General features: G+C 38.2%; 1 protein-coding gene across 6 annotated transcripts in view; it reads right to left on the bottom strand.

Annotated features, from left to right (window-relative positions):
• Positions 1 to 23,465, bottom strand: part of TPK1 (thiamin pyrophosphokinase 1) — a 292,817-nt gene that overhangs the window by 107,107 nt on the left and 162,245 nt on the right. For all 6 annotated transcript variants that reach the window (XR_012054636.1, XM_032746808.3, XM_030265289.4 and 3 more), the window contains one exon: positions 10,519 to 10,614. Coding sequence is in view for 5 of the 6 variants with exons in the window: in XM_032746808.3 (XP_032602699.3) it covers positions 10,519 to 10,614 (96 nt within the window). In the remaining variant the exon portion in view is untranslated. The remainder of the gene's footprint in view (positions 1 to 10,518; positions 10,615 to 23,465) is intronic.

The following is a 23,465-nucleotide window of genomic DNA, read 5'->3' as shown; positions in this document are numbered from 1 at the left end:
CAGGCACTGGAAGTTCTGCCTGCTGGCCCACAGACATGATCTGTATCCTGTATCAGAGCGTGTGCACCTTTGCACACCTCTGTGAGCCCTGACAACTTCCCTTTGATTTCCCCTGCAGTTCTGTGGGGGATTAATCTCAGCTGGCTGCCAGGCAGTCATTCAGCCTCTCTCACTCCCTCTCCTCAACAGGACAAGGGGGAGAAAATGAGATGAGAAAGCTCATGGGTCAGGACAAGGACAGGGAAATTGTTAATTATCAATTACCATCATAGGCAAAGCAGACTTGACTTAGGGAAAATTAATTTAATTTACTGCCAATTAAAAATCAAGTTAGAGAGAAAAAAAAACAAACAAAACTAAACCCACCTTTCCATCACCCGTCTTTTTTACAGGCCCAACTTCACTTCTTCATTCCTCACTCCTCTATCTCACCATTCCCCTGAGTGGCACAGGAAAAGAGGGGACTGTGGTCAGTTCATACCAGCTCCTCTCTGATGCTCCTTCCTTATCATATTCTGCTACAGTTTGGGGTTCTCTCCACAGAATTCTGCCCTTCAGGAACAAACTCCTCCACCATGGGTCCACCACATCCTATGGCTCCTTCCAGGAGCCTGCTCCTGCAATGTCTTGTCTTCCCAGCCTGCAGCTTCCTTCAGGGCACATCCTCCTGCTCTGGCACATCTCCACCGCCTGCAGCACAGATATTTGCTCCACTGTGGTGTCCCATGGGTGGACACCTGCTCCAGCATGGGCTCCTCTGCACAGGCTGCAGCTGTCTCAGGAGAGATCCACCTGCTCTGCCCAGGGTTCTCCAGGGGAATCTGGAGGCTGAAGCCCTTCCTTCTGCTCTCCCCTTGGTGCTGACATGGCTGTTTTGTCCCCCTTTTCCCCTCACCCCTCCCTGCCTGGGACTGAGGGACTCAGCTGTGCCTCTCCTCATGGCTGAGCTGTGCCTCTCCTCCACCAGCACCTGGGCACACAAACCTTACTATGCACGTTTCTCTAGAAGCTTGAGATGAAGAGAAGATTTGTATTTCCTTTCCCACCACAACTTCATGTGGTTCTGTTTCAGCTCCTGTTCAGATGCTGGTCCAGGACCCTCTGTGGAAAGCCCACAAAGGAAGCTAAACAAACCCATGATGTGGTGAGGCAATGGGGTAGGATTTCTGTGGCCAGGGGCATCCATATGAACAGCTGCCAGCTGCCCACAGACACATCCCCATGAACAGGGAACACTGACTTCAACACTATTGAGAGTTGAGGCCTTTTCCTGTGACTTTATAGACCAGGTGTGCCTTTTCTTTAAAACTAGCCTTCTGCCTGGCTTTGTTTTCAATTTTGTCATATTAATTTTAGGTGTCAAATTTTAAGGAAAGAATCATAGATTTTTAAGGGGAAACCTTCCATACAAAATACAGAAACTTAAAGAATCTCAATTTCCAGTATATATATGTGTATATATATACATATATATATATATGTGTATATATATACACATACACTTTTTTTTTTTTTAAATCTAAGTTGAGAGTAACAACTCAGGCACTTTCCCACTGTAACATCTAGCAGTGAAGTCTGCATAAAAGACATCCCAAGTAAGGCAGAGCTTTGGAGGACCTTCACTCTCCTGCAGCAGCACCACAGAGGACGTAACAGCCTGAGACACTTGTCTCCACTTGTCTCAAGATGTTAGCTCTGCTATTTAAAATGTTTAAACTCGGGTTCACACAAGTCTGAGGATCTCACAATAGATCCCAACAGAACAGTAATATTTTCAGCTGGTCTGAACATTAATCTTCATGATGAACAAAGGGATAATAACCTGTCCTATTATACTCTAGAGACAAATAGAAAACTTGAAACCAAAGATGGAAAATTTTTCCTGTGTCTCTCAGGCCCCAATGGTTCCTCTTTTGAGTGATTTCACTGAATACCTGGGCAGTACACAATGGCTTTTTTTTTTCCTAAGGGAGTGCAGACTTGCAGAGAGAAGTCTTGGATTTATACATTTGTTTCAAAGAAGCTGGACATATTTTATACTGAAGGAAGTACATTACGATTTGGATGTCAATTTTCCTCATCAGTGTAGTTTCAATATTTATAGCAGGTAAGTTAAACATAGCCTGAGTAATTACAGAATGAATTTTATTTTTCTACACTGTCCTCTAGACCGTATAAATTTAGCCACACACTTAAAAAGAAATGAAGCATGATTTCTTAAACTGGAGGCGCTTGTGAAGCTGTAAACATTTTATGTTCACATTTAATTTGCAGAAAATATTGAGCTTTAATTGTTCAGTACTTAGTTGTTCAGTTGTTTAAAAGGGAAACTTGATGGGTTCTTCTTAGTCAAGTTGAAGAGACCATCCCTTGTCAGAGGCAAAATAAAAGGCAGGTGATTTAAGAAGGAATAGCACGAGCAACAGAACTAGCAAAGCCTGATTTACTGCCAGGGCAGTTCTGCTATGGAGACCCTTCAGTCCCTACTTTTTTTGAGCTTTTGCTACTGCCTTTTTTTTTACTGTGGGAATACTGTAGGGGCCTTTCATATGTTATCAGACCGCCTCATTTTCTCAATATTTGTTAAGAGTTAAATTACTCTACACCCCTCTGCATCTTCTTGAACAGTACTGGTATCAGCAAAGAGGTGCAGAATTAAATGTCAGGAAAAGCTAAAGGATTGCAGAAAACAATAAGTCCTCAGGACTATAGGCTAAAACATTTCTGTGTAGCATCAGCCACACACTTTTGCTTTCCTATGGTCTTAATACCTTCCTCTGCCCTCTGTCCCAATACTTCTTTCTAGATAAGGAAAGGAAGAGATTAACTTCTCCTGGCTATTCAAAAGCTATACAATATTGCAAAAAGATAGAATATGTCATAGCAAAAAAATGTAAATAATCCAAAACCAGTAAGGAAGTATTCTTATATACATTACTTAGGTTAAATAAGCTTATTTGAATAGAATAAAAAAAGAAGCCACAGGAGAAGCTAATCTGTTGACTGATTCACCCTCTGCTTTAAGGACCACATCACTGCAGCTCATGAAGTTATCAAAGTGTGCCCTCTAAAGCCAGTGTTTCTTACACTCAGGAATGTAGAAAAGTGCTAGAAGTTTTTATGAAACTCTCTACAATGGCCAAAACACCTGTCATTCTTGACAGGCATCTCAATTTAGCAAGAAGAAACCAATTTGAGTTGTAAAAAATGCTCTATTATAATTTGCAGCTAAAATTTATCACACTAGCTCAAATTTCTTGATTTGCTTAACAATAAACTTACATTCCATTAACTAAACAAAATCTAATAAAAACAGTTGCAACTTATGGGAGATTTTATAACATCACAATATTCATATGTCAAGTGAAAAACCCAAACCCAAGTTATTTATGAAATGTCAGGCAACAAACTGAGGTCTCAGTCTTTGAATTGCAAAAAAATTCCTCATGTCAAAAGATAGTGCTGTTCAAGATCTCCCACTACAATATCCACATCCAAGACTGTGCCAATGCAAGTATGACAGTCTTTTGAGGATAATGATATGTCCTTGTAGCCCGACCACTTTTCCAGCATAAAGGCAATCACATCAGCAATAGCTGCTCTCAGGGAAAGTGTGCTCCTGAAAAGCAGAAGAGGCTGAAAGGGGGAGGAGAATCACATCTTCTATGAGAAACTTACAAACAGAGCAAAATTGATGGTTGCAAAGGGAACCACACACTTTTTGTTTCAAATATATTTAGCCTTTAACTAAGTTGAGAGAACAATTGCTGGCTTCCTCATTAGCTTCTGCAGTCTGGTTAATGAGCACATCCTTGATCTCTTGAATCCCTTGAACTGCCTAAATAAACAGTATTTCCCCCCTTGTTCTTCCTCCCCCCAAACCTTGATATGGGATTTAACTTTTTTAAACAAAGAAACTGAAATCAATACATTCTCCAGAAACCCTACCCTGTCTGTGTCTTAAGAAAATTATCATCATAGGTCTAATACAAACCCCAGCAGAGCGTACAAGGGTTATGTAAAGAAAATTTCTTGGTATGTGATGCACTGTGTCTGCACTTGCAGGCACTCATACTGCATAAAATTATTTGAAGGCAAAGACACCCAGTGTGTCTTGATGCTCACAGCTACAGTGGAGCAGGACGAGACCTTGCATGATATTAGCAGTTCTCTTTGGGAACTGGCAAGTTCTGATATCCTGTATTATAAGAAATGCATTTTGCCATACCTTTACAATAGGAAGCATTAAAATAATTTGTAGTGGGAAAGATGGATTAGATACTGCATTCCTTGAAGGAAGACTCAGACCTTAAGAGTTAAAATAGTCTTCAAGGATATGTCTGACACCCTAGAGGAGGGATTTACTCCTGCTGAAAAGTATTATGAAATTCTACATTTTAGAAGTGGAATTAACAGGAAACACTTCAGATTCATTTGTTTCTTTTGGACAGGAAAGGTTTATGAAGAAGATTACTATTAATAACTCATGAAAAATCTTTTGATGCAGCACTTGACAGAATAAGAACCTTTTCATTACACATATTTAACTTCCCCTAAAATATGTCTCATTTGCATTTTTATTCTCCTGTGGAGCATTAAGAAAAAAAACTCAGTAGTGCCACCAAAAGAAGAGGTTTATTCTCAGCCCTGCGTTCTATGTAGGATTTGGTAATAAATCCACAAGCTTCAGTGTCCTTATGGTCCTTATGGTCCTTCAGGTCCAGTGGTGAGGCACTGGAACTGGTTCCAGGGAGAAGTTATGGATGCCCCATCTTTGGATGTGTTCCAGGCCAGGCTGGATGGGGCCCTGAGCAGTCTGGTCTAGCTGAAGGTATCCCTGCCTGTGGCTGTGGGTTGGAACTAAATGATCCATAAGGTCCCTTCTAACTGAAACCATACAGTGATTCTTATAAAAGCTTCACATTTCAGCTCCCTGTCAACTTTGGGATTTTCCAGTCTGCCTCTCCCCCCAGCTTTGGTATTTTTGTAACTTCCCTGTTCTCAAATCCTCGTAACAGACTATCCTCATTCCTAGACTTTTCATTAAGAGCCATTCCCACTACTATTCTGGATACTCAGAAGTCATCAGAAATGAAAACAAGTAGTGTTCCACCTTGAAATTACCAACTACCAACATGAGCAGCAAAATTATGATTTAGTCAGGAAATGAAAACTGATCTATTTGCTGCTAAAAAAAGCCACATCATCAGGAATAACCTCAACTGATAGCCAAAACAAAAACTAAACCAAATAGAGCCCAGTATTTGCAATAATTATACCTTTTCTCTGTTAGACTTGTCTTTATGTAAAAAATTACTATTTTAAAGCATCTTCTGATTTTTGTTTTAGGGTACTTTGGGTTTTCCTTCAGGGCCTTTTTTTCCTCATATGAAGACAAACCAGAGAGGGCTAAGTAAGATGTCTGAACACTGCACAGCTCAAGGTGATATATGAACATCACTGTCTTCTCTTTGGCACTTTATAAACACAGGACTTCACTAACTTGTTTAGCCTTGCTCAACATAAAAGAAAATGGACTGATTTGATACTTTTTTTAAAAGTAGAAAGGGAAGAAGGCTTGCATTCACTTAAAAGAATTAATACCCTAGACTGCTGACTGATGGAACATCTGAAGTGTAATTCTAAAATGGAAATGTTAGTAGAGTATCCTTTTATTGCCAAGGGTTTTTAGGAAGAGTTGATTTGGATGTTTTCCCTTTTTCATACTGACACTGGTGCTTTTATCAATTTAAACACACTAACATTAAACCACTAAAAGGCATGTAGGTTTCAATAAAACTAATTTTTTATATCTTCAGCCCATATAATCAAATGAGCTGCTTTAACTTTTTTTAAGCAGAAAAGATAATAAAGCTAAATGAAAAGTCCCAGAGCTTAGTTTTAAGACTAAATGGTATTTTAGATGAAACAGTTAAGGAAAGTACAGTTTGTAACTCTGAGATAAAGATAATGGCTTAAATCTATCTTTATATTATGAGTATTCTTCTTGGAGCTGCAAAATTGATAAGCACACTTTCAGGTCTCTCTGGCATGAACTGCTACAAGCTGAGACCAGAGATGCTGTTGTTGAAAGAGCATTTGATGAATATTGGGAATTGGAGCATCTTTTCCAACTATACCACCAGCATGCTGGTAGGCCATGGACAAATTGCTTTTGTACTTCTGCTTTCCAATCTGCAAATCAAAGATAATAGCATACACTCCTAATGCAAGATCTGTTGGTCCCTAAATAAGAGATATTGTAAGCCTTGCCTATCATTTTGCCTGTTCAGTTGGTTTCTTGAAATAGCTTATGTTAAGATGAGAGAAAATTAAGAGCAGAAAGTCATACCAGACAGAAATAAGTTTATTTGAAGGTCTTGTAAAGAAGAAAGGAAAGTACTCACATAACTAGAGAATGAATAAAATAATGATTAAAGTAGTAAAGCAAAGTGTGCACACCTAATAGACCATAAACATTGTGAAAAACACACAGAGCAGCAACAAAAACAGAATTATTAAGACATTTTAAAACCACCAGCTAGGGCCAGGAAGAACACTGACAGAAAAGGTGTGAACTTATGTACATACTTGCACGTGTATGTATGTGCATGCATACTCACAGTCATGCAGAAAGAGAAAGAAAAATATCTAACAGCCTTTAGGTTGGAAAGAAACTTCAGGAGTCAGATTCTCTTGGTGGTACTTCATTGCTTCACTCGTCCAATAGAATGCAATTCACAAATTAATTAGGGCTGTGGAAAGGGAAGATTAAGACTGATTCTAGCTCGCACATATAAAGGGTACTGCTTTTTCTAAAATTCACTGCAGTATGTAATTATAAATACATATAATTAGGTGACTTCGATCTCACAAAATGACTGCAATGCTCCTTTGTGTATGACTTGGCTATGCAACCAAAATATGCAATGTAAATCAGAAATTAATTACCCTGAGGATTCAGAAACTATTCTAAGAGTGAATTTGGCTCATTATTCCAGCAGAATTACTGCTCTTTATATTGAACAAGGAATTCAAAAACTAACAAAGTGTTTTTTCTCCCAGATCTGTAGCTCAGCTGACCGTCAAATCTAGCTGCATATTTCCTTGTGGTAAAGAAATTTTTAAGGCTCTTATCAAACTAACTACCAGTAAAAATCTAAGCTAACTTTTTTGGATTCCTTTTTTACAAGTAGAGGGCACTGAGTGTCTACCTCAGCTGCATTCTCACTCAGCTGACCTCCGAGAAAGCTGTTTGACACAGTTGTCTTTCAATATGCTATTTCTCTATTCAAAAGTTATTTCTTCAAAAGCTATTTGGATGAACCGAAAGAAAGAAAAGGAGGAGGATAAAGGTACAGAGACATGGAAAGCAAATTACACAAACCTACTCCTTTTGGAACAAAATATCACCTGCATATGCTCAAATGAGCTCAAAAACCTCCATGACACAGAATTTCCATAGAGGTGACTGATAAATCAGAGCAGAAATTTTAATCCATCCAGTATAGCAGGTAAATGCTAACATTCTCTGACCAATGGAGGGATGCCTGTTTTAAATACCTCAGCTGCTCACACTTGAATTTCATCCAGACAAACTACCTCATGGGATTGTGAATCCATGGTGTATATTGAATGCAATTAACTTCCCAGCTTAACATATTGCTACCCAGAAATAGCAGCAAACACAGCATGACTTAGGCATCAATTTTTTAAACATACTAAAGAGATACTTTCCTTATTTCATAACTTCAACTATAAATCACAGGAAAACAAATTTGTAGTGTCTCTTTGTCTTATTCCTCTTTGACAAGTGCTTTAGATAGAGTGGTGAAAAAATCAAAACTGGAGACAAACATATTTTTGCTGGCACCAGGAAGACATATTCCACACAGTTAATACTCTCTGCTAAAAGGAAAACTTTTATGACATTTTACAGAAGGAAAATAATTCCCCTTTGTGACATGCAAGCTTGTTCTTGAGGTAAAAAACCACAAATGGAGATGAAGAACCCCTTCTTTATCCACTTCTAATTTTCAGACCCTGAACTTCCTTTTCTTCTCAGCTGTGTGTACCTCTCAAGTCACCACAGAATTCAAAGGCAGCTTTCTTCGCTGAAAAAAAATTGCATTCTCCTAAAAAAATTTAGGTCTATGGCTGGAAGAGTCTGTTGTCGTATCACTTGATATTTTTTATGGCAGAATGTTACCCATAAAGAAACCTAAATTAAGTGCAAATTTAGGTATTTAAAGAGGCTAGATTTTTAGAAGAGCCAAGAGGTTGCATGCATAAACTGAGGCCAGTTTTGCAAGTGCTCAGAATCTCTGTGTCATTTGTGGACCAGACATCAAGTCTGCATTATCAGGACATTCTGAAGAACCACCAAACCTCCTACTAAAGAATTATATCCAATGCTTCTGAACAAAGGGCAAATTAGAAGCTGAACTAATAATTTATAGAGCTGTGATACAGTTTAGTCTTACATTTGCTTAAGTTTCACATTTTATCTCCCTAAGTGGAATCAATGACTTCTTCAAATTCCTTAGTCAGAGAATGCAGAAGATCAGAAGTAGAAATGTATTATGCTTTATCCAGAGTGCATGAAAAAGACAGCATCTTATTATGTTTTATGGAACAGACACAGCAAACAAGAAGTAGCTAGCATTTAATGAACATGGTGCTTAGTTTTAGAAAATTTATATGTGTTAGTTCCTTCACCTCTGAAAAACTCAGATTGCATTAAAAGCACATCTCTTACATGTAACAGCATACAATTATAACTGAACTGAAATCTTATGTTTAGTGCATTGGCATGAACACTGCACAATTACTGCAATTACACTCAGGCTTGTACTCTACAAAATATCCTCAAAGATCACAATGTGGTGTCCTTTAGTCAACTAAACACAGCTTTACTGTGAGAGTGATCACAGATCTCAAACTTTTACAAATAGACTACTTATTGCTTAAACACACCTGCTGTAGCTGTCATATTCCCATTACTCTTATTTTAACCACACATTGATTATTCATCATAAACCCTCTTGTAATAGCTTAAAAAAATTGCTGTATACTAATAGATGGGATTGGATAATGAACTGAATCCAAGAAGTGTTTAAGTTCTTCCTCATTGAAAGGGCATTTGTATTAAAAGGAAAGCACCTTACTTGCCAAATTCAAAACAAATCCTAGGCATAGGTGCCTCATCTTTTCCAATGGCACTCATTACTATTCCTGTCCTAGATGCAAAGATATGCCTCTGAACTCTTGTGATGATAAATTACAGGGAGAAAGAAAATAAACTGTTTTATAAAGAGTTTCCTGGCTCACAGCCAGTCAGTAAGTGCATGGTGAAACCACCCCATCTCTGTCTATACTGATAGGGAAAAAAAACCCTGATGAACAACAGCATTGTATTGAGATGCAATTGCAGATGGGCATTGTGTGACAGCACTCCGAAGTGTCCCATGGACATTTATTGCCTTTAGAAGAACAATAAGTTTTAAAACAGTTTAAACAAAAAATGGTGAATTTTTTAGCAGCCTGGGTGAGGAGGGAAGAAGGAGAGAAGGGTATTGGCATTTCAATCCCTTGCTGCTTTGTTGGAGTATGGTGATTTCAGAAATCAGGCAACTTTCTCATCCTGCTACAATGAAAATGGGAAAAGAGGTTTCCATGTCTCTTTCCATGTTATGCTGTCATTTTAATTTTCTTACATGCTTCTTTTTACTCTGGGTGAAGGGTGCAGCACCTGCTCCCTCTCTTCACTCATACATGAAGAGCAGACGAGAGAGGTCAGCTCTTATGAATGACTGTTCCACGGGGAGGAAAGGGAAGCAATCTCAAGAGCTCATCTGCCGCCGACTCATCACATTTGAAATTCCCAAGGAATTTTACCTGTGCATCTCAGAAATAAAACAAGGGGTCCTCCAAAATTTAACTGTAGAAGGGGAGAGGGAATGTTGCCTCCCTTGCCTTTCTCATGAAAAGAGATGGACAACTCCATATGGCTTCTTTTAAATTTAGTGCACTGGTTGCGCTGCAAAGTCTGCCTTTGATTCCAAGGGAACATTTTGCAGAAGGACGTATTGCTTGCCATTTGTAATGTTGGTAGGATAAGACTTCCCCTCTCCATTTCACCTTTGAAAGGAGAGAGAAAGGAGATGAACATCAAATCTTAGTGTGCCAAGACTTGAAAATATATTTACATGCCAAAGTGGAACTCTTGCTTTGAACACCAGCCACAACAGCCTTCTGCACTTTGGGTAGTTCATTAACAGAAATCAATACAAGCTGCCTTTTAAGAAAGCTAACACTTGTTCATCGACACACTTCGTAATTCCTTTTAGCAGATGCATCAATGCTTACAAATGTGCAGTAAATTATGGCAAAACTGCAGAATGTCAAGGCTACTGAAAATAGTTTCATTTCAGTGCAAACTTGAAAGATCAACCTAAATACAATGAGAAAAAAGAGTAATTACTAAGGAGCACAGGAAAAAAGATGTGTTGTCTTTACCTGGAGGCCCTTCTTCTCTATCTTTTTCTGGAGTATTTGAAGGCACTTGGTGAAATCTGTGAGGTCCTGATCCATGGTCTCAATTAACTCACAGCCCTAGTGAAGAAGAAACAAAACAGAGAGAGAGAGAAAAAAAAAGTCAGTAATTTTTCAATTTTGAGAACTAATGATCTCTTTTGTGAAATGAACTGCAGACAACCACTCAGCGTCTCTGCATGGAGATGCAGGATTACGTAAAAGACCCTTACCCTTTGTAGGTCCCAGTTGAACTAGTTACTATGAACCAGCAGTTTGATAGGTATATACTCAGTTTGAGTATATACTCAAAGCCATTTGAGTACATCTGTGAGTTTGGATAAGCACGTTTTACAGTGGTCTGCTGGATGGACAAATTCTGGTGTAGTGAGCCCTGGGTGATTGGTAACTTTCAGGAAAATGACTGTTCTCTCTGGTGCTGCACTTATTGTGTCTCTGCTACAAACATTCAAACCTGTATAAATGTGAGCACACAAAAGTGTTCAAGCACCCCAGAAACGCTGCACTTGTACTGCAGCCAATTTGTAGTGGTTCAACAATTTTCTTGCAGTGGGGTATTATGGCTGAGAACATGTTAGAGAAGAGTAGGAGTTCAGATTTCTTAACTGAGAGCTAAAGCAATTTCTAAGCCTCTGATAAAAAGCTGAGTAAGGAAAAGTGAAGTGTATCTACTGCATAAAGTCTCTATTCAAAGAGGTTTAGAGAATAAAAAATACCCAATACAGCACTGTGAATTAAAATAAGAATCATACACATTGGATTTAGAAGTTCTCTCTCCTACCACTTCAAGGTCCCCTTAAAAGCCTCCTAGCTTTGTCTTACTTGACAGATTTTATGTTTCTGCTATACACAATAACAACTGATAAGAGAAAAGCATTCAGAATACAGAATCTTTGTACGTGTGCCTCTGTATATAAAGTACATTACTCTGTTACATCAGAAAAAAACCCAAATAACAAAGCCAACATAAAAATATTAAAGTTGCCTTTACCTTGGTGATAAAAATAAAGGCAGAGAAGACAAAATTTCCAGGATTAGTGAAGGCATGGAGTTTAGTGAATTGCATGCAACAAAGTAACAAGCCTCCAACAGGAAGATATACACTACCACTGAAATGCTTTCCCACACAGCCAGAATGCATATAAAACCAAATAAAGTCATCAGGCAGTAGGGGATATGGCTAAAGTAAAAGAGGAAAGGAAGAAGATAATAACAGGTTTTCTATTACACTTCTCTCTTCAAAAACTTCTGAAAGAAAACTGGTCAAAAGTAGCAGCCTTTCTGAGACCTGATATTGCTCTAAATAGTTTTTCAAGTAGTAATAATAGGCCTGCCAAGATGAAGCATCATGTAGCTGCAACAGCACATGTAATCAGAGACCTCCATTGAAGAAGTGATGCTACTTCCCCTGCAAAGTGGTGAGGGAAAAGGTAGTTGGATTCTGCACTCAGTGCTAAGCACAAAACTCTTTGAAGAGCTCCCATATCTCTACTCTTCTCTAGAAAAGACCAAAAACATAAAATTGGCAGGGGGAGACATGACCCAAGCCATTTGGTGCCTGTAATGAACATGTGAGTTTGGCAACACCAGCCAGAGACACCCAGGGAGCCCAGGAAAGGTATAGGGTTGTTCAGTCTCACTCAGGAAAGCTCATTCAGATCTGAAAACTACTGAAGGGACCTTGTTTATCAAAGCCACTCTAAATGAAAAGGTGTCTCATTCACTATGGATGGGGTGCTCTCAGACAGTCTTGACTATAAGCACTGATTGTGGGAAGAGAGACCAAGCTGTGAGAAACCATGAGTATTTCATGTTTCAGTATTTCTCAGACAGACTCTGAGCAGCTTGAGAACATGACAGATGAAGACTAAATCAGTGGCAGGGACAGCTACTGCTGAGTATGGGAGAAGACACAGCCTCAGTTGCCAGCTCTTAAAATTGCAGCAGAGAAGTCAAGCCTTTTATCTCTTGCCAGGGCCATTCCTTGGCTTCACAACATGGGCAGAAGTAAGCAGTTTATAGATACCAATTTATGAATGAAAAATTTAATCCCCACCCTGCCTCTGAAAAATACTGCTTCCTGCAGTCATTAACAAGCCTGATCTTGAACAGGCAGGTTTGTCAGCAGAAGGTAAACTGCAATTCTATCAAGCTGTCTGTTTTTCTATTTGTTTTTTTCTGTTTTTGTTTTTTTTTTCATATTTTTTTTCTGGTTATTTTTAAATAATGGTTTACAACACCTTAAATTATGATTTATTATTTTATGCTACTACTAGAAACATTTCTCTTGAGTTTAATTATTTTCTACCTTCTCAGGATGTTCTTTGACAAAAAGTTGTTATTCTAGAGGAACTGCAAGGTACTTCCAAGGCAAGATAATATTAGCATAGTGATTGGAGGGCACTGAAGGTCATTCAGCTCTGGAAGAAAGCTGTGATGTACCATGCATAGACAACGTATGTTCAGCCCTGATACTGTCTTCTGTCCATATTCACATAAAAGGCCTCAAACACATATCATTGGAATGCAGAGTAAATATGTGAATGGGATGTCAAATACATACTCATTAAAAGTAGATTACTGTACCTATGAGTACAGTAAGAGGGGGCTGGGGCTTATAAGTGCCTGCAGCTGTTTACTCACTGCCCGTACCTTTAATGCTTTACACAAGTACTGCTGTAGATCATCATATCAAAAAGTGTTGATAGAGTGCTACCATTAAAGCCAGCACTTTCTTCAAATTAAACTGTGATTTCTCATTCTCTTTCCACATCAAGCAGATAACCACTTGTAGAATTGGCAGAGATTTTAGTACTGCTCCTTTTGCCACAATGTCAAAGAGACTGGCACGGTTAGATTGAACAGGGGGAGGGGACAAGCAGCAGAACTGGATATTGCATCCTCTTTACAGTCTTGCTGAAATTAATGTCTGTGCAGTTCATGTTCACTGATGGTATAAGAGCCTCAGATAAATCTGTTGCTCCTGACATATCAACTCCAATATTTTATGCCACAGAATTGGATGACAATTGTAATGCAGTTCCTTTCAACCTTCACTGCATTATTCTGGAATGACAAAAATCTTCAAGACAGAGCTATCCAATGCAGTCAGAGTTTAATGAAAGGACAGTATAACAATGCAAGATAGGGAATAACACATGTAGTTTTATAGATACCCGCTCAACTTAATAACATTAACCTTTGGTAAGAAAGTTTAAAAGCCAAACAAATTTAACATTAGGAAAGGTTAAAAAAATCAATAGCACACAGCAGGAAAGAAAACAATAGATTTCATCTGATGACGATACAGCTTTGGTGAATGATGGGATGAGGCACAGAGTATGAGGCTTTCACTGCTCTGTCTTATAGCAGCTATGGGAGGCACTTTGCTAAAGAAGGAGTTTCAGACACACCTAATAGGATTGTTGAACCCTATATTTCAGACAGACACTGAATTCAGACATGCACTGAAATGTCAATCTGAACATCTTGGCATTTCTCCATTTTTAGAAATGTTACACATCACAGGACATTGTGTGTTTGTAGAAAGCAGTGTGTAGTTGCCCATTCTCCCATGTTCTTCTTAATCTTTTATTAAGAGAATGTAAGTTTTTTTCCTTCTGTAACCTTTCTGAGTATGAGAACATAATTAGAACAGAATACATAAAATATCCTAACATGTACTCTATCTCCCAGGTCTTCCTATGGCAAACCATACAAGACTATCTTTTGAAGCCTGTATCTGGCTGTGCTCAGTGGGTGCACCAGTGACATTCAGTTCAGTCTTTTAACAATACCTGAGCACAGAGGCTCAACTTTGAGTTATCAATCTCAAACAGATGTGCTTATGTATAGTGTTAATGCCACACATCCGCAAGCAAAAAGGAGACAGCCTGTAGATTCTCTCAAAATCACAGCACTGACAAATAAATTTTAAGAAACATAAATTAAATGCTATCTCCAAACATTCTCCTTCCCCTAGACTGCATAAACAGTAATGTACCCACTTTATCCTAATATTTCACTGATCAACTGAGTAAGAGCTATAGATTTCATTTGAAAGGGACTTTTCAAAGTCATTTTGCAATCTCTTTCTAAGAGTGCATTAGATTTGCTCAGGTTTCTCAAGGCCCTTTCCAGTCCAGGTTAAGTTGAAAAGGGAGTCACATCTACTAGGATGGAGATGCCACTTCCCTGGGCAACCTCTTCCTGGGCTCGACCATTCTTGTGAAATTTTCTTTCCCAGTGTCAAATTGATCTCTTGTATTGCAAATTGTGCTTGTTGCTTCTTCTTCTATCTCAGCTTAAGGAAGAATCTCTTTCTGTTTTTTCTCTGCCCTCCCATTAAGACAGCAATACGAACTGCTGCTCACCTTTTCTTCTGGAGGTTTGAACAAGACAGTTCACATTAGCCTTTTCTCATGTCATATGTTCTAGACTTCCCTAAAATTTATTTCCCTCACTTGTACTGTATTGGCATGCAGTATTTCCACCTTGGAGAGCCTGAAGAGGTCATTTAAGACCAAGGAGACAGAGAGTTCCCAGATCTCTCTTCCTTTGAAAGTAAACTTCTGGCCACAGGGAATTTCATTTCGCCCCTCTGGTATCCTCTTCCTCTTTAGCCCACTCAGAGAGTAACTCCAACCTTCACACTCCTCATACACTAGCTGCATACACCTGAATGTTTTGGCCTCCCCAGCATTTTCATACACAAATGTGAAGCAGACAAGCTTCAGAAATGCTGAATTGGACTCAACAGCTCTAGGAAAAAGCATACATGGATTGAAGAAAAGTACTGCTCTATGTACAGAACGAGGAGCAGAAATGGACTGCAGGATCTGACTGTGGGTCTTGGACTAGGCCTAGTAAAGAACATAAAACATGTGGATGCATAAGCCTAAAAGTTCAACAGATGACAGACATTATGTTCTACCACCTCATCTGTAATAGGAGTGTGGTTTTTGAGGCTAGAGCATTCAATCAGCATCAAAAACAAAAAAAATAGTCAGGGAAAATCTATTTGCAGAGATGGCAGAAACCCAGACAGTGGTTGCTGGCCCACTATCCCACAGCTGATCCAAAACACCTCTACCAGAATCAAAACCAAGTCTAGCATGGGATGTAGATGAGACATGCTAGAATGTCACTTTAAACATTCTGAAAATGTTTAAAGATGCAGGATTGAATAGAGACAGACAGAACAAGACCCTCTAATTTGAGCTAATTCTAGCCATAAAAGTTGCATATATTTCCTATATGTGGTAAGATTGAGTCAGCATGATGACCAAAGTAATATGGCTGGTTTACCTCTATGAATTGCAACCAGCAGGAAATTAGTGAATTGAAGCCTTTTGCATTTGGGGAGTAGGATGCAAGTGAGGAAGGCAAAGCAGTTAAGTTCACTGGCTTCTTTTGGGAATATCAAATACTGTTGAACAAAAGCGTTGAACAGCTTTTCTTTAACTCAGTTTAATTGTATGAATTGTCTTTTCATTTCTGAAATGGAGAACAAACCAAGGTTGTGCAACTGGTGAAAATTATTTTTGATATTTAAATAGCCAAATACTTAATTAGGTGAAATTAATTTTCTTCTAGTTTTTGGACTCAAATTTGGCTGAGTTCCTGGCATCAGTAGAAACCTAATACTGCATGGATTGCTTCGCCCCCAGTCCTAGGCTTCATGGTGTTTTCACTCATCCAATTGCACATTAAGGGACATTGCCATTCAGATTGACTAAAATAATTTATTAATCATATTGAATCTTATGCTCTGAAAGCTAAATAACTGAAATTTACACTCAGGTGAAAGCCCCATTTACTGAAAAGCAAACCAAGAATGTTCATGTTTGACTATCACTTCTAACCTTATATAACATCACTTGATCTATTAAACAAGTACTATCTTGTGGCAGAAACAAAATCAGTAAATATATGTAAACATATGCACAGTTCTAAAACCCAGAAGCTACATGAACTTGTCAACTTTGACAAGCATTTAAAACAACAACAAAAAAAGCACTCTGTAGTTGAAACTGACTGCAACAGCTGCAACCTCTCCTCCCTTTCCCACTTTCTATTTTGATGTCATCTTTTCCACGATAAATAAAATATTTCCTGTTTTTGTTTTTAATGATGCAGCATGTGGCTTCTGGTGGAGGATTTTTTTTTTTTTTTGACACCATACATTTTATGTTGAGATAGCAATGAAAGAGTTAATCTGCATTAATTAGGTTGTGCCCTTTCAAAAGAAAAGTCTATTGTTCATGAAATAGTAATTACTTAAAGTGAATAAAATATGAGTCTGTTCAGTTGGTATCTGACCGATACCAAAGAAAGCCACTGCCCTTTCTTTGCCACCTATTAGATACCAAAACCCAGAAACCCAAATGTTTCTAAATCTAAAAAACCAAATGGAAGTAATTTGCCCCCCTGCTCCCCAAATAAAAAAAAAAAAAAAACCAAAAAACAAAGTAAGCCAACAAACCCCACATGCAGACAAAAAACCTCCCCAGCACAGTTAATGTTCCATTTGCTGGAAAAATTCCCAGTATTTATCAGTACTGGAGCAAATTCTTCTGATGTATTCAGTTTGGTGAATGAAAGCAAACAAATTCTCACAGGTCAGAAAGTGCAGTGATATACACATCATTGCAACACCTTTATCAGAAGGCCACTAACATCTTTTAAAACTTGAGCAGAGAAATAAGAGTGTTGCGTGAGAAAGGTCTGTGAGGAGTTGCAGTCTCATATTAAACCCATACCTATCCATACCCATTTCTTGCATTTCAACAGTAGACTTACTTTTGTAAATCCCTGTGCAGCCCAAAGATGTAATTTTTTAAATCTGATGATTAAAACTGAGCACAGTACAGCAGTGACAACCACCTGCTATTTTTGGATCTTTGAAATTTCCCTTATGTGCCCTTTTCTGAAAAACAAAGGTTCAGAGAGGGGAGATTTAATTGATGGTCAGTCTCTCTCTGTAATCAGCACTGTGAAAAGCTTTTGTCTACCAAAATGGTTAGGCCCTTTGGATTCTAACCTAGTGATGGGTCTGATTACAGTACCTTGCTTTTCTTGGAAAATATCTTGAAAACAATAATTGCCCCTCTGTGTGCATTTACATACTAAGATACGAGGTAGCCCTCGGAAGGGAAATCAGAGTGCTAGAGTTGCACGAGTCTGACAAAAGGCAAGCACATGCCACTGATTGTAGACAGCAAAAGCCACTATTCAATTGTGTTATTGACATGTCTTGTTGACTTGTATGCACTTTGAACCAAGAAAAAGAACTGTGTTATTTTCAAATATAAGGCAACTACACTTAAACACATACTAAAACTATCTTTGGTACTCTCACCAATGCAAATATGAGTCAAGCACTCTTCTGAAATAAAGCAAGAAAGAAAAAAGCTGACTTAACCACAAATCCTATCTGTTATCCAGAAAGCTGAAGAAATAGGGCATGAAGTATTCTTTGCAATTCAGCCATCTGAGCTGGGAGGGAGCGAGAGAGGCCATCCACATTTCAAATATCCCACACTAATTTAATTGCAGTAACCAAACAGGGTTTTGTTTTGGCTTTTGTGGTTTTGTTGTTGTTGTTGTGGTGTTTTTTTTTTTTTAATTTTTTGTAGTTTGTATTTTTTCAATTTAAAGGGACTTTAGGTTAACAACTCTTGCTTTTTATCAGATAGGATGACAGACACTCTATATAAATAAAATTAATAAGCAGACACTGTATTTGAATCAACCTTAATTTCCAGACTGATTGCCAATTCTCAAGAACATCTGAAGGTAAGAAAAACAAGGAGAAAACAGCAAGGCTTGTACTGAGGTGTTTTCAAAGATCTGGGCTGACAAATTTTAGACATCCTAAACACTATCTTAACATTTCCTTTGCCAGCAGCCAAGAAACCCAAGAGCGCCGTGACTGAGAAAAATGCATAGAAAATAGCCATAGAGATGTTAACTTGGATGGCATAAAATTCCCTGCAAGGCATTTCTAGTCATTAATCTTATTTAAATATATATGATTAGTACACCTAGTCCCTCTCTCTTGCATTTGGACATATTTTATGCAATGGAATTTTTCTTCCTTAGCTAGTATTTCCCAGTATGTCCTTACTTTCAGAGGTATGTAATTGCTCTGAAAAGAATTTGGATTGTTAGAGTAGAGCTGCATTTTAAATGTTGATTACTGGATGGATTTTCTTGAGACCAGGCTCCAAATGTGTGCTAAGGGAAAAAAAAAAAAAAAAAAAAAAAAAGGTATTACTACACAACTCTGTCCATGAGCACAAGATGAGTACAAAGTGATTTGAAGATTTTGATTACCTGAAGACAGCAAATTTAAAGGAGTAATATCTTCCTATCATGGCTAAAACTCCAAAAATTGTGTTATTAAGACAATTCAGTAGTTCCTCTTTTTTTTTGCTATTGGGATATTAATAACAACAGCAAAATTAGTCTCAAGACTGATCCTTCAGGAAAGATACTAATTACTTCCCACTGCTTGTTAGTTTTCTTATGAATCGCTGCCTGTCTTTATTTGGTGTCTTAAGCTCTAACTTGGCTAGATATGTGACTAGATAATACTCTTCTTTCCTTCTTATTTTTCTGTCTAACAGTTGCTAAAATCTCTCAGCTTCAGTGTAAGAGTTGTATATCACAAGGAATAGAAGAAACTTTCTGTGGGGAGAGTTTATTCATTGTCTATAATACCCCATCGTTGCAGGATCACTTAATATAGACCAAAAGGAGAATGCCAAACTATACAAATCCTCAGCAATTTGCAGGTCAGCTTCTGTGTTCCAAATTTTAAATTATATTCCTGTTCTCTCTTCCTCCAGTTTTTTTTTCCAGTCGTATTTCTCCTTTTCAATGAAGGGAATGGATAATTTAAACTTACAGAAATCTCTCTTGCTTTCTCTAGGCAGATTGTCTATGACAGGCAGATTATATAACATTTTCAATATAAGCTGGTGCCTGAAAGAGGCAGGAACTTTACATTGCTGAAAACTGGGTATCTCCCCACACTACCACACCAGGTCTACATCCTATTTATAGGATACCAGAAGCAGTAAGGCAGAATGAAGCAAATACTTATTATCCATACGTACTCCATGTTAACTACAGGTAGAAAATTAATACACAAAAGAAATGTTGCTTTTGGGAACTTATTGGAGGAAAGTGCCTAGCCCTACCTCAACAGCTTCACATCAGAAATAGCAATATTGTAAAGAATGCCAAACTCAAAGGTACATTGCTATTAATTTAGCTATATCTTCTGTACTGAAAAGAATTTTGTGCCTCCAAGAATGAGAAAGGCTGCATAGGTTTAGCAAATGCCCAATCTTAATGCAGACCAATAAAAACAGGCGTCACAAACTCAAAATAAAATTAAATTGTTCAATATTTTAATAACTTATATTGCAAAGCTAATAGCAATAAAAATACATAACAATAATAATTATAATAACAACAGCAGCAACAACCACCACTGAGCTTTACAATAATTTTCCATCAAAGATCACCAAATTATCTAGGAGCAATGAACAGAAATAATTGACATGCTGACATTTTGACAGACATACGGAAAACTTGGGAAATTAAAGCACTGCCCAGCAGAGCAGTTCTGACTTCATCAGTACCAAGTGTTCCACTGAATACAAACACATTTCCAAGTGAAATGCAGTCTATTTGCTATATTTCCACAGAACTGAGGTCGATTCTTGAATAATGATAGGTCACACATCATATTCACACAGTTGCTGCATTTTCTATTTGTGCAGGATTTAAAATCTCAAGTGAAATTGCTGAACAAACATTCAGTCCTTAGATCTGAGAGCACTTGATAACTTGCTAAGTTGGAAACTAGTTTTATCTTCAAGGCCTGCTTTTTGATAAGCAGAGGTTGTGTCTTTAAAAACAGAGAACACATTGAAATAGGGCTGTATATCCTTCTCCCCATTTCTCTTTTCCACATGAAATATAAATGACTTCTCAGAGGCCTGTTCAATTAGAAATCAGAAAATACAAGCTTACTGTACTGAAAACACTTCCATTATTTGTGACATGCTTCAAGCTTTGAACAGGCAACAAATATGACATCAAATTTAAAAAAATAACATATATCCAACTAACTGCAATTACTCTGCAAGTAATACAGAGCTTTGCAACACAAGATTTTGCATTGGTATACCATAGATCTCTCCTAGTGGGATATTCCTTTGCTCTGTGTAGCAACAGTGATTCCTGAAGTGTCACTTCTAGCTCTTCTTACAGACAGCTATGATCCCTGGCAAAAGCAAACTAGCAAAACATAACGGGTACAAGCATTACAAAGGCACTATATGGTCAACTTCTTGTTCTAACAGGTTCTGTTCAGAATCCACTCCACTAACTATTCTGTGAGCACTGATCACAGTCCCCTGGAGAGCCTATACATTAAAGGGATAAATCACAGAACAACAGAATGTTCACCTCCAGAAAGCAGGGGTCCCACTCTTATGTTTATTAAGCTGTAGGATATGTCTAAAACTAATTACACTGAACTGAAATCTATATGAAAAATCAGATCTCATGATCTTCCCCTACATGACTGAGAAGAGGATTTGGCTTCCTGCATCTTCTGTTGACAAAGGGCAATGGAACCATCAGGCATATTCATCATACAAAATGCAAACCACTGCTGTTTGTACAAAGAGCTGGAATGGGTTTGCAGGAACTGAATGCAGCAAAAAAGCTGAGTGTCATATTGTGCTAAAACAGAAATGCAAGTGTCAAAAGGAGCTGGATGCACACACAGGGGCAGACTGGTCTAACAGACTACGTGGAAGATACAAGGATGCAAGACATTTCCCTGACTACTGCCTAGACAAAGCAGAAGGCTCCAGAGCATCCAGCTGTGCTCTGACCTTCTCATCAGCTACCCAGGCTAACATGATTGCTGAGTGAACCTGACCTAACACTCACTGATACCAGTACTCAAGACAGTAAGTCTTTTTTTATTAAAAATAAATATAAAATTTCCAGAACACACTACTCTAACACATAATCAGATCTCTAGGGATCTGGGAGCTTCTCCTATTCTGCTTTCCTTCATTCTACTCATACTCTATTTTAAACTACTGCTGTTAGAAAGAAAAGAAAAAAAAATATCAAGACATGCTTGTGCATTTTGAACAGAGACCCAAAAAAACCTCACAGCTTCAAAAAGCTGTGAGAAGATGCATCAGAAGCCCAGCAAGGCTATATGTGCACATTTTGAAGGAGCAATTTTAAATTTTTGTTTTAGTTCAATCAAGTCTTCCAAACATATTATTTTCACTAAATTTTGCCTGAATGGTAAGTTTGAAGCAGATTCACATGGAGATATCAAGATATGAAGATACACAGTTCCCCAGATTCTGAAGTTTTCAGAGTATTTGGCTCTTTACTAACTGAGGTTTGTAGACAATGGTTATGTCTCTACCACAGCTAGTGCTGTAGTGGACCTAACCAAGCTTTAGTGGGCAACAGAGCTCAGCCTAGGCTGTACCTGAAAGCCTCTTGGGTTTTTTTTTCTGGTGGGTCTCACAACCTAAACAGGTCTAAATACTGCCACTGTTCCTGGGAGACCAACTAGCTGGGTCAGAGCTAGGAAGGTTGATCTAGCTCACTGCAAGGCAGGTTATGTCTGCACTGAGCAGGCACAGAACAGCCCTATGAGTACATAATGCCACACCTTATTCTACCACTCAAAAAGCTCTCCATGCACAGCAGTTTTACATAAAAATGAATATCAGTGATTGCCCTTTAACCCATTCTTGTTAAAGATTTGTCAGACACTTCTGAAGGTATGAGGGTAGTTGCAAGGAAAACTCTTTCTAACATTCTCCAGGGTTGGATTTGCTGTGAGAAATCAATATATATACACTAATCAGATGATAAATTATGGAGATTAAACTAACCTTCATGTTATCCTGTCCATACGTCTAAAGAGAAAGTTCTTCTCTGTTCTTTCTCAAGTGTTGTGTTCAGTTTAATTAAAAGATTTTTCAAAGCCTCAGAAGCTTTACTTCTTTACAGAAAAAAGCCCAAAACTATCACACCACAACTGATCTCTCTAGGTATTTTTCCTGATATTTACTAAAAAGTGTTTTATTCAGCCATATCCCTCTTTGCACACAGGCATTACATAAATGCATCTCCCGTGTCCATGTATGTCCAGTTACACTCTCTTTCCTAATCTTCCTTCAAATTCATGCTTTAAAATCCCTAGAATACACACAAAATATAAAGGTAAAGCAAGTACACAAGCAATAGCTGCTATATAGAAAGCAGTCTTTCTCTATAGACAAAAGACATTAGAGCTGCTTTCCTTTTTGCAGGAATCCATTGTGTTTTTCCTTACATATTGGAATGGCAATCCTGTGCCTGAATTGTATCACATTTTTTTTTAAGAGGCTTTGCTTTTCAAGCTGCAGATTATGTTCTAAAATGCCAACAGATTACAGCACATTCAGACACTTAATAGTTTTCCCTTATACATGCAAAAACTCACCCAATACACTTAATTCTATAGCTAATTAGTAGACGTCCACACACAGCTTATGTAGACAATGCCCTACTTTCACCACACATTGCAGCCTGCACCTTTATAATCCACATCCAAAACGTTCACAAAGAAACTGTCTTGAGATCAAGGCACTGACAAAACATTCATCAAGTAAGGGATCAACCACCTATGCTGCCATGAGAATCTGGTGTGACCTGGGCAAGTGGTCCGTAACATTTGGACACTAAATGGCTCCTAGCTTCTGTGGGTCTTAAGTTTGATTTTGGCCTCTCTTTACCTCAGTTCTGCAAGGTCTGGTCTGTCTCCATCTCAGCCCTGCAGGTTTTGGTCTATCTCAGTCCTGAAAGTA

This window comes from Taeniopygia guttata, chromosome 2, assembly GCF_048771995.1.
Source record: "Taeniopygia guttata chromosome 2, bTaeGut7.mat, whole genome shotgun sequence".
Classification (NCBI taxonomy): Eukaryota; Metazoa; Chordata; class Aves; order Passeriformes; family Estrildidae; genus Taeniopygia; species Taeniopygia guttata.
Note: the sequence above shows the minus strand (reverse complement) of the source record. Positions and strands in the feature narration are given on the sequence as shown.